Raw genomic sequence first — 12,672 nt, 5'->3', positions numbered from 1 at the left:
TGGCTGCTGAGGGGCTGGGGTTGTGGCTCAGTGGTAGAGCACTTGCCTAGCACATGTGAGGCACTGGGTTTGATCCTCAGCAACACATATAAATAAATAAATAAAATAAAGGTATTGTATCCATCTACAACTAAAAAAATAAGTTTAAAAAAATGGGTACTGAGTGACTAACAGTCAGATAACATATACAGTGTAGATAAGCCAGGTAAAGGGATAATGTACATCCCAGTAGGAGTGAGATGACCTGAACCTTTATCATGTTAATGAAAAAAAAGCAAGCAATTTAAAATTTGTAAATTTCTGAAAATTTCCATTTAATATTTTTGGACTGCAGTTGACCACAGGTAACTATAACAATAGAAAGTGAAGCCATGGATAAAGGGGGATTACTTTACTATTTTTTTATAAAATATTTTTTTAGTTGTAGATAGACACAATATCTTTATTTTATTTATTTATTTTTATATGTTGCTGAGGACTGAACCCAGTGCCTCATGCATGCAAACCAAGCACTCTACCACTGAACTGCAACCCCAGCCTGTCTACTTTTTCTTGAGCATTTCATTTCTGGGCACCTTTCCATATCAGTAGATAACAATTCACCTTAATGTGTTCAACATTTGGATTTCTAGGTGTTAATTTGGTTTGGTGTGGTACTTACCTGAATCTTGAAAAAAATATTATGCAATGAACTAGGCTAATGGTACTACCTGTGGATCAAGGATGATAGAATGAAGCCTTCCTCCCTTATAAAAATTGCTCAAAGCTGTCTCAAGAAATCATATCAAATTAACATATCAAAATATATCTAAAGTCCCATGCATTTTTTTTCTGGGAAATTGAACCCAGAGGCACTTTACCACTGAGCTACATTCCCAGCCCTTTTTATTTTCAGTTTAAACATTTCAGACTGGCTCTCACTAAGTCACTGAGGCTGGCCTTAAATTTTCGATTCTCTTGCCTCAGCCTCCAGAGTCACTGATATTATAGGTGTGCACCATAGCATCCAGCAATTCCAATGCGTTTAAGGGCTTACTAAAGTTATTGAAGGATCATGTGAAAAACTAATTTTTTGCTTAAAGATATTTTCTTATCATTTGTGTTTATATGGGAGGAGTACCATACAAAAGTTAAGTCCACCTTGGTGAAAGGTTTTGTCAGGGGGAAATATCCTAGTATGTATAAAGTCATTAAAGTGTGCCAATTGTGGAGAGGTTAATTTGAAAATTTAGAAAAGACTTATACCAACACTTTCTAATGCAAGAATGTTCTAGTCATGTCAGAAAGTTTTGCAAAGTAGAAATCCTATGGAACTCACTTCAATGAATTAATGAATTGATCAGATTCATTGTAGCCATCACATTCTGCTAGCTTGCTGTTAAGTGCCGGGGAAAAGGTTGTTTTCAAGCTAAATAATTATCATGTTATTCTGTTTACACTATTTGTATAATCAGACAACCTTTTCTTCCAGGTCTGAAAGGTGGTAAACATGAGCCAGCTTAGGTTTTGTCACCATACATTCTAAACCAAAGGTTCAGTGCTATTTCTTTTCTTATATGTGTATATATATATATATATATATATATATATATATATATATATATATATATATATGGTCGATCTCCCCCCCCCCCTTTTATCCTGTTGAACTACTTGTAGTGCCCAGGATAGAACTTGCTCTATATGGCTAGGTTCAGTGGTGCACTCCTGTAATCCCACCAACTTGGGAGGCTGAGGCAGGAGGATTGCAAGTTCAAAGCCAGCCTCAAGAATTTAGCAGGACCCTAGGCAACTTAGTGAGACCCTATCTCTAAATAAAACATAAAAAGGGCTGAGGATGTGGCTCAGTGGTCAAGGTTAAGCATCCCTTGGTTTAATCCCTGGTTCCCCTACCCCCCAAAAAATACAATGCCCCATATGATTTTCTGAATAAGCAATTTGCTGAGGGGGGGGTTGGTCAGGATTTACAAGCTTTCTGTTTTCATTTTTATATTAAAGGGAGCTGGCTCTGCAAATGAAAGCCAAGTAAAAAAGATTTTGACTTCTACTGTCCATATACAGGAGAAGATGCCACCAACGAAGCCACCTAAGCCTGCCAAATCAGGTAAAAGCACATCCCCTGATCTCACAAAAACCTGCTCTGGAAGAATGTTGTGAAATTTCTGCAATTGCAAGCTCAGTTAACCTGTCTCTTATTCCCCAAATCACAGTCATGACTCTTCTATAAGAAGATAACAGATATTCGGTTACTTTAGGAAAATTCATTTCTTATGACTAACATTAAGTCCAGTGTATAACTTTCAGAAGCTCTTCCAGCCTTTCATCTCACTGAGGAAGCTGTGGAGGCACAAAACTGTTGTCACTCACTAATAACATTCTTGCGGCTAAGTTATGCAAGAGAAAAATACCAAGTCATTTTCCAGCTCATGGCACAGTGATGTTTTTCCACCTGCTATATCCCCCATAAAATTGTTGAAAATAATCCACTATGAAGGCCTAATGGTATCGAACCATTTTTAACTGTTTAATCCCTCTGTATTCTCAGCAGGGATGTGAGAAGTGGGGAAATTTTAACTGCTGAAAGACCACTGTGATGTGATAAAATAATGTGATCTCATCAGTAAGAGTTGTGTGCCAGAGGGATTTTCCCAGCATGAGTAGGATGAGGGGAAGATGGATTTAAATGATGCCATCTTTGCCTTCTCCCTTAATCCCCTTCATGAAGAAATTAGACTAGGAATTCAGGAACCCATTATTTTAGCCATGAAATAGCAACAGTTGACCTGTTCATTGCTTCATGGGCACTACACTGCTGTCAAGTCATTTTCAACTCTCCCTGAGCATTAGAATCACCTGGTGAGTTTTAAAAAAATTAGATGGCCCTGGCTTATCCAATGAGGTTGGTTCAGCAAATACATGGGCACTGGTATTTTTTAAAAGAGCCATAGGCGATTCTAATGTGCATTCAAGATTGAGAAATACTGGTTGAGTCGAAGTCACTGAGTCAATCAGTCATAGAGCAGGATGAGGGAGGGTGTGGAACTGGAAAATAGGGAGGTAGTGTGCTTGGCCAGGATGGGGTGGTTGCTACAATATTGTTTAATATTGACTTTTATTGGATGGAGCTATTGAGACACCAGTGATTTAATTTCATACTACATTGTGAATTGGCAAAAAAAACAAAAACAAAAAAACACTACCTGATTTGAAATTTTAAAAGAATCAATCAGATATGTTTCCCTTCTGGTCTCAGTTCAAAAGTGTAAGACAAGCCAATAATAACTACCCAAAGATTGGCAGTACAACATAGTAATTACTTCTCAAGACTTCCCATGGCCAAGCCCTTATGGCCACATGTCGATTTTACTCCTTTGACATTCCAAAGTCATGGCACTGACTTTTAGAAGCCTGACATCGAAGGGGGCAGGAGGTGGAAAGTACTAAGAGAAAGGGACTCAGGGGAAATCTGAAAACATGAAACATTTTATTTCATGTTATAAAAATACACCAACATCTCTGGGACTTCTTACTGGTTGTGATTTATTTTCTGTGGTTCCAGTTGCTTTTGAAGATCAGAAGACACTTCGCATGTCTGCGATAGATAAAGAAACTAAACGATCTTCAAGTCTTCCAGCTGGGCCCGAACAGCCACTGGAGCCTGTTGAGCCTGTGGAGCCAGATGAGCCTGTTTGGTTCTCTATGGCCAAGAAGAAAGCCAAAGCATGGAGTCACATAGCAGAGATCATGCAATAAATAGCTCCTGGGTGGAGCGTCAGCATTTTAAATGATAATTGCCAAATAGCTGTAGTAATTCTGTGTAGTGATTTCTTTACTATGACAATTTTTTATTAAGCAAAAGAGCCTTAGAAATGGGAATTAAAACTTTTAACTCTTTGAATGAAATAAATGCCATTAATGCCTAACTTTCAGTACTGTCACTGCCAGCATCTAGAAACCCAGCATCTCCTCTATAAAACTATGGAACCATCTTTGCACTGCTGTAGAATTGTGAAATATTTAAATTTGGAGAATATGCCTTCAAATGAAGAAAATATAAACACTTTGTTAGAGCAATTAAAAGATGGTTGTTTTTCTCAACCAAATAAAGCAATCCTAATGGAAATAAATATTGAGATGATTTGGCCCAGGGATTGGTTTTTAGGTTTTATGAGCCTACATAAATGCTGAATTACTTTGGTTGGTGGAAGTGAAAATTTTGCATCTCCAAGAAAAATTTTGCAAAGGCCAGTCTTCTAATCAACCCATTACCCTTTGAAACACTTTCTACATGTCCCTGGGGGCCTCCAGTGCTTTCAACTTGGGTGATAGTAACACAGCACTTATCAATCTTTCAACTTGGGTGACAGTAACACAGAGCACAGGCCCCATCTCAATCTGTGGCAGCCCTGGCAGATGTGTACCCATCTCTATGAGCACGATGCTTCTTGGAAGTTATCCTACTTCTCTAGATGGTTAGTTCATCGGTTTTTGGCTTCTTATCCCAACTCCATTGGGACCTTCTCCAGTTGCCCAGAAATGTCAATGTTCCTCCTATTATAATATCCTAGTGCTTAAGCACCAAGTACTTGTCAAAATTCAATGTTCTACAGATGCCAAAAGCTGCTGTTTCCATCAGGCACTTGGTGAGCTCACCACCTCACTACTTTGATGCATGTCTGGGGCTACTAGAGGGCTCCTGTCTCCTCTGACTCCAGTCTTATAATGGAGAACTCCATGTAGCCTTAATCCCTTCCCCTTAGCAGTCTGCTTCATGAGGATTTAGCCCAAAGCAACACTGCTATGACAAAGCCACAGAGAAATGAACTTTCTGCTTCTAGGAAACCACAAATGATGAAACCAGCCTCTCCCCACCCTCCATTCCTAGAGACAGGCACCTCCCAAGTTACTACGTCAGAAAGCCCCAACCTCCCCAGTGACCTGCTCACCCCCAACATGAGGAAGAGAAAATGCAAAAAGACAAGAGTGGGAGAGGAAGAAGCAGGAGGAGAGGGTTGGTCACAGTGAGGGGAGGGGGAAATAGCCTAGTACATTTTGACTGCTCCCTTCCCATCCTGGTGGCATGGTCTCCACTAAACTCCCAGGCTCAGGAGTAAAGATGTGGGCACCTTGACCCCCAGTTGGCTTCTCAATTGGCTCACTTTCCAAGGTGCAGGCCACCCTAGAACCTCATCCAGGTGAACTAGAAGTCACTTAAATCTTTTCCATGTCCTTTCCCTTTGTTCCACCCCCAAGCCCATCAAACATTTGGGGGGCACTCCCTTAGATACCTGCGAAGTAAACATAACTCATTTTCCTAGAGACTCAGAAACAACTTCTCAGGATAGCAATCACCATACCATCCTCTGTCACCGGGGCTACTTTGCTTGAACAGAAATATAGGCCTAGAAATTTAACTGTGACTTTACATTCTGAGTGGGATGCTTCTTTATGCAAAACTGTCCAGAGAGGCAATGAGATGCCAGAGCTAATTTAGATACTTGGTGCTGGTTTTTGCAGATGGTGGTATAATGTGACACTGTGCAAATACATGCTAGATTTTGCATTTTCTCTATAAAATATCTTTTTTTTTCCTGATATTGTAGCTTAGCCTTTTTGGGTATACTAGATTTTCAGTTGACTTGATTTATTCCCTTTGTATCCCCATAGTGAACACTTTATTAAAGTAGAAGCCCTTTTTCCAGCTAATCTTGGAAGAGTAGCTGTTATATCTTCCTTCCCACTTTTCTGACAGTGGACTTCTATTAGGTTACTCTCACGCTGAGAACTTTCCATTAACAATTTCTTTTCCACTGTTAACAAAGCTCTGTTTTAAAATGAAGAGTTTAAGAATTACTAACGCCTAAAGCACATTTTGGCAAGATTTCAGCTTCTTTTAGCTTTCTTGATTTTTTGATATGTGCAAACCAAATAAATTCAACAAAACCTATTTGGTAGTCTGTCTCAGTCTGTTGGTGACTTGGGGAGGGAAGTCAAATAGAATCCTGGCAACTCAGACCTGAAGTTTGTCAGAGGAGTAAAGTGTCCTTAAGACCTTGTGCTACACATAAAGGGTCTCTACATAGTTGTGCCTGACCAAGCCAGTGGCTCCAGGTGGGCACTTGTATTGGGAGGGACTGCTATTGAAGAAGTTTTGTGTATGAATAGCTGGGGAGCAAAGAGAGAGATGGGTGGAGGGGTGCAGCTAGATGAGTGGAAGGGACATGATTGTTCGTGGTTGTCCTTCAGCCTAGCTCAGGGACTAGTTCTAACTCTTACAGCAAGATGGGTTCCTGGAACCAGCATTTTTGGAAACATGGGACCACTATACTTAGGCAATAAGGTGTGGCATGGAATGAGGGAAGTAAAAGGGTTTTAGATTAGATATTTAGCCTAACCAACTAGATATTTAACTGGATTAAGAGTTCAGTTGCGGATCCATGTTAAAAAAAAAACTAATACTACAAATGTACAAATGTACATTTAAAAAAACTAATACTACAAATAACAAGTGTGCCTTAATAATGACCTGAAGATTTAGGTTGGATTTTTGAATTTTCAGACTCCCCAAAGTCCCGCCTCCTTGCCATGGTTCTCTTTCCCATCCCTGCTCCTCTGATCTTGGTTCTGGCCTGTCTCCAAGACCAGGCTCCATGCTCTGTTCCAGGCATAACAGCCACCCCTTGGGTCTGGGAGCAGATACCCTGATAGGATAGTCAACCTCCCAAGGACAGTTCCAAGAAGAGCATGCAGAACCTGGCAGCAGACTTGAAATTATTCAGAGGTCCCAGCTACCTGAAACATGGCCTAGCAAGGAAATAACCCTTGTTCTCAACAGTCTCCTGGACCTATATGTAGGGTCATGGCTGGTAGAGGGCGAAAGTAGGGACTCTAAAGTATGGAACTCAGTACATACATCCTTCCTGTCTAAGTCTAAGAGAAATACCATATTAACAACTTATGAAACATAAACACCAGTTTGAAGACCCTCAAATAACACTATATGGAAAACAATCTATTGGCCTGCCCTTTCAAATTAAGTAATGATGGTTAGAGGCCCTGTGCCTCTGTCTCACTGTGTAATTCTAGCCATAAGGAATACTACATGATAGTACACTTTAAAATATCAGCACTGGTGACAATAAAAAGGGCTTTTGAATGTGCTAAGTTTAGTTTATTAATAGACTTTAACTGAACAAATACTATGTGGAAAACTCAGTGTCTAGGGCTTTGGGAGAGGAAGATAAATAAAACCCTTTAAAGTCCTGATCATTCAGAAGTTTCCAGTGCAGGGGAGTAGATACACCCATGTTTAAATATTGCACAAGTACTAGTAAGCAAATTATTATAGCAGCACTATTCACTATAGCCAAAAGAAGGAAAAAACCTAAATGTTCATCAATACAAGGATAGATTAACAAAGTGCCTGACATCGAAGGGGGCAGGAGGTGGAAAGTACTAAGAAGTTTCCTTCAAAACCATGCTCTAGAGCAGCTCTGTCCAAAAGACATATAACTCGATCTATGTTCTAGTAGCTGCATTAAAAAATTTAAAAGAAACTGATGAAAATAATTTTAATATCATATTTTGTTTAACCAAATATATTATCATCTCAATATATCATTAGTTATTACTGAGATATTTTACATTGTTTTTCACACAGTACATCTTTATTTGAGGGCTTGAAAGAAGTATATTTTATTAAGATTAAGAAAATGAATTGGAATTGAGAGATAGATGAAATCGACAATATGGGCAAAAATCTTGAATAAATTATTTTCTTTGTATGCTCTTTTACACCTTTTTGTTTGCTACTCTTCTATAATAGGAGAATTAACATTTGAGGGAATTTTAGCCATCACAACCTTGTTTCCAAGGCTCAAATGAATTTAGAACATTAGTACCCACTTATGAGTTCCCATTACTCCATGATCACCTGGATCCATGAACTACTAAAACACTTTGGACAAACTCTGAAGAGTCAAGTGATCTTTCTTTTTTATTGTTTCTTCTTAGTTATACAAGACAATGCATTTTGATAAAATTATACAAGTATGAGGTATATCTTATATCTAATTAAGACCCCATCTTTGTGGGTGTATACAATGGTGAGATTCACTCAGATTTTTTCATATGTATACATAGGAGAATTATGTTAGATTTATTCTACACACACAGTACATCTTAAATAGGACTTAATCACATTTTACATGCTCAAGGGCCACACATGGCTAAGTGACTAATATAATGACTAACATAGTTTTAACTAAAGGTTTGACCTCGATCTCTTTCCTCATAAAACATTTTTAAACTTGACATTGTAATTGTTTAGGCTGCTATAAAAGACTTTATAAATAAAGTTTACCAAGTGGTAGAACGTGATCCATTTCAAATGAAGATAAAGAGGTAAAACATAGATTTGAGTGTTATCTTTTTAAAAATATACTTATATTTCAAGTTAGTCATTGAAAACAAACTATTTGTTCTCTTGAACAAATGCCATTAAAACATAATAAATAAGTAGATTAGTGTAATAAATAAATAGAAAAGTCAGGTATCATTGGATGTCACTTTTGGGGTAATGATCTGTGGAATGAAACCAATATTGATAAAATTGCCTTGGGCTTCTGAAAAGCAAACACATAAAAAGAGTGAAGATCAGATTCTTTCTTCTTTCTTCATCCTTTTCTATTCTTTCCAACTATGAATAAAATGAAGGAACAATTATACAACATAAATTGCTTTCTATATCTAAGAAAATAGGCTCTACATTTGCCTGCCTCATTTATGCTGTATCTCAACAAGTACAGAAGAACAACACATTTTCCTCTAAGTAGCTCGAACCCTTGGGTATCAAGGTGTTCATGCAACTGAGGGCTTCAATTATGTGATGACACCAACCTTGTCTCTCTCTTGCCGAACACCAGACATTCTTGGTGTGTGTATGTGTGTGTGTGTGTGTGTGTGTGTGTGTGTGTGTGTTGTTTGTTTTACTTGAAGTCCATTCTATCATTTAAATAAATCTCTCAAGCTTTAAAATCCTGTGCTGTTTCCACAAATGGCACACCCTTACCCTCCCAGATCCTTAGTTTTCACATCTACCATATGAGAAACGAGCTATTGTGAAATACACAGCTGTGAAATGCAAAAAAGAAAAAAAAAGATGATTTAAATATGCTCAAAGACAAGACATAGCTTAAGACTTAATTAACATCTCAGTGATAAATAATCATTCTATGACCAAGGTTCTTCCTTTTGACTAACATAAAATACAAAACTTAACAACTAAACAAATATTTAGGTATTAAGCACTAAATGTGGTCCTACTTGAAGTTCCTAACTTTTGCTATTTGTTAGTAGTCACATTCTATAAGGTGTTGCCTCCTAGTTAGTACAGGAGAATTCAATTCAATGGCCAAGTAATGAAGACCCCACTAGTACCTGGCCCAGCCCACACTGTAGCGGTTGCCAGAGGATGAAAGACTCACAAGAACAGATGAGTAGCTATGAAGTATATATCACAATATTGTATATTTTATACTACTAGGGGTATATGAGTATTCTAGTAACATTCTAAGTATGCTAAATCAAATGTAATGTGATCTTAAATAAACTTTTTCTCAATTTCCAAGAATCAAAAAAAAAATCAACCAAAAACATAAAACTGTCAGTAGCAGATAAAGGCCAGAACTGTTGAGTGATACCCAAAGCTGTACACAGATACCTGGGTTTTCTGGGGCTGCCATCCAGTGGATCTGTGTCCTTTTCAGGTTCTTCTTGTTTTTCATTTTCCATCTTTTTTTCTTCCTCTTGTTCTTTCTCTTCTTCACCTCCAAAGTCTACATCATCTTCACTCCAGTTACCATACTGATATTTAGTTATTTCTTTGGTGAAGAATAATACAAACAGTGAAATCAGATACTCATAGAAAAACTAGCCCAATTCATACCCAGCAGCAGCACCAATCATCTCCCCTCAGGAGAAGTAAGAAGTAGCTAAGAAAACATGGCCAGGCACCTTCCTGCTGGTTGACATCACCCTTCCATGGCCCTCATATTTTTGCTGCTTAATTTTTTCCACAGTGACATGTTCCCCTCTTCCCAGGAAATCTCCCTCCTAATGCTGCTGATTACTTCTCCTTTAGGGAAGAAAGGGTCAGAGTGATTGGGTCAGTTTGCATTTTCAATGTTTTGGTCAGAACTTTGTTGGGAAAATACTTGTTTGTCTCAAAGACAAATTCTGCAGTGAAGCCAATTGTTTCCTTAACCCCAGAACCTGTCTTTTTTACCAAGTGCTCCCAAATCATTTTTAGGCTCAACTTTCTAAGACCTTTTTCACTTTCAAATGCTGTGAACCAAAGAGGAGGTGCACCCTTTGCTATTTCTTTTCCTCCAGGGTTCTTTCCATTTCCTCCCGAGCTCCCTCCTAAACACCTGACATTCATCTGTCCGCTGGCAAATCGCACTGACAGTCCCAACTCTTATTAAATACAGGTTGGTAAAGGACAGCATATTTTTTTTCAAAACTGCAAAGGTTGCTTTGAATTGGGCTTCTACCCTGGCACATTCGGCCTTAATTTGGAGGAGGTCAGGACCCACCACTTCCCTAACCCAAGGCCCGGGGATCTCGCCACTTCCCTCAGCCAGCACACCATCCCCACTTGCTGCCACTGGCCACAAGCAAGTACCCATGCAGCTGCCCCTACACCCATTCCTCACCCCTTATTTCTGTGACCTGATCTATCATCTCGTCTGCCTGCTCCTCCTCTGCCACTTCCTCTGTCTGCTCCACGGAAACATGGGCTGCCTCTGCGTTGTCTGTTGGTTCCTGGAACTCTAGGACTGAGGTGGCCACCTCAGGCAGGCCTAGACCCAAGCGAAGGCCCTCGCCTTGGACCTCCCGAGATTGGGCCGTCATTCTCAGCCTCTGGGGTATGTGCAGCACCGGGAGCTCGCTTGAGCCATCCGCCATTGGCGAGAGGGATCGCACCACCACAGGGCCACGGTAGGGGCGGATCAGGATGTGGTTGTTGTAGTAGATGCGGTGCAGAAGGGAGTGGACCAGATCCAGGAACATGAAGCGGAAGCCAACCATGGGGAACTGACGGGCGTCCACGAGGATGTCCTGGCTCTCTTCCAGGTCCCCTCCCTCCTCCTCTGCCGGCCCAATGTCCGAGTCTTCCTCGGCGTCGCTGCCCTCCCGGGCTCTGGCCGGGACTAGGCCCTGAGCTCCCTCTTCCTCCTCTAGGCCTCCCTCAGGCTCCAGGATCTCCATCCCCCCAGAACCCGCCACCTGGGCTTCCATGGTCTCAGGTGCCATGTTGCCCCCATCTGGGCCCAAGTCGAGGTGTATCCCTTCACCCACTCCAGCAGCCCCCATCCACTCTCCCACTGGGCCCTCTTGGGTTGGGTCTCGATCCCCTGTGGCAGACATGACACCAGTGGGTACCTCAACTGGGCTGCAATCGGACTGGGGCAATGAGGACAGTGAAGATGGTGGAGGCCTAGCTGGCTGCCCTTGAGGGAAGGCCGTTGGTAGTGGAGTCTGAGGGGGAGGGGAACGTGGAGGAGCCTCCCACTGAGGGGACAATCTACGGTGGTGCCTAAGGAGGCCCCACTATGCGAAGGGCAGGGGGTCAATCTCAGGCTCCAGGAGTTGTCAACTAAGGCTGTGCCTCCGAAGACCCCCACTAGGAATGAAAACTTCCGAGAGACAGGAGATAGGGCAGGGTCAAAAGGGTCAATAAAGGACTGCATCCCTTCATAACAAGCTCTAAACTCATTTGCTGAAAAGTGAAGATTGACATACCCTACATCCAATGAATGATCAAGGCTCTGAGGTTCTAGGACTATTCAGTATTACCTACCTTTTCTTTGAAGTCTTAGTAATGAAGTCAACCCTTTAGATCCACGCCAGTCCTGTCTATTTTGCTTTGATGATTATTGGTGAAAGTATAATGGTCTTACTTGAAGGCACCTTGAGCTGGGAAAACTTATTCTGTAAAGGGCACACAGTTAACATTAGTCTCTGCAGGGCCTACAGGCAGAATCGAGGTTATTATGAAAGTACTTGTATAACAGGAGAAAAAAACAAATTTCCACAAATATTTTATTGTTGAAACTAAGAACATAATGATAATTGCATATATTTTAAATATGATATGGGTTCATTAAGATGAGAATGAAACTCTTTTGGGAGGATGACATTTGCTTAGTTAAGATTCAGTATTAATGTTCTCTGTCATCAAAAATGATTGTAAATGTTGATCTGTTTTTTTCTAATGAGGTTTTACATTGTTCATCTTTGAAAATATCTTCACACAGCTATATGATGGGAAGCACTAATACAAATCGAAGAGATAGGTACTTTCAAACACTGGTATCAACTCGCCAGCATCTGATTTTAATTGAACATATTCATCTCTTGGAAGACATTTTACAAAGTTCAATTAGATTCTTCTCTTCACATGTGCTATTGAGCATGTATTATACTGCAGAGTAATCACTTCCAATTGACAGTTAGGTGGAAGTTATTCAAATGTACAGTTAAGTATGTTTGAAATATGGAAATTTTATTTGTACTTGTATAGAAGTCTGGGAAAAATACTGAAACTTTAAACTTGGATAAAATATCCACTGCACATTCGTGTGAGAAGTACATAAAGTAACCTGACAT

The 12,672-nt window shown here is 40.1% G+C and overlaps 2 protein-coding genes across 2 annotated transcripts in view; one reads left to right on the top strand and one right to left on the bottom strand.

Moving 5' to 3' along the window:
* Positions 1-3,753, top strand: part of Kiaa1210 (KIAA1210 ortholog) — a 50,648-nt gene extending 46,895 nt beyond the window's left edge. The window contains 2 exon segments of the mRNA XM_027931776.2: positions 1,999-2,104; positions 3,560-3,753. Of these exon segments, the coding sequence (XP_027787577.2) occupies positions 1,999-2,104; positions 3,560-3,753 (300 nt within the window).
* A 4,038-nt stretch (positions 3,754-7,791) lies between these two features.
* On the bottom strand, positions 7,792-11,430 carry Ct47c1 (cancer/testis antigen family 47 member C1). Its single transcript, XM_027931766.3, has 3 exons — positions 10,716-11,430; positions 9,722-9,881; positions 7,792-7,816 (listed from the first exon to the last, which is right to left on the bottom strand). The coding sequence occupies exons 1-3, from the start codon at positions 11,428-11,430 to the stop codon at positions 7,792-7,794; spliced, it is 900 nt and encodes a 299-aa protein (XP_027787567.3).
* Positions 11,431-12,672: the final 1,242 nt, after the last annotated feature.

Source organism: Marmota flaviventris, chromosome X, assembly GCF_047511675.1.
Source record: "Marmota flaviventris isolate mMarFla1 chromosome X, mMarFla1.hap1, whole genome shotgun sequence".
NCBI classification, from domain to species: domain Eukaryota; kingdom Metazoa; phylum Chordata; class Mammalia; order Rodentia; family Sciuridae; genus Marmota; species Marmota flaviventris.
This window is presented reverse-complemented; position numbering and strand designations above follow the sequence as displayed.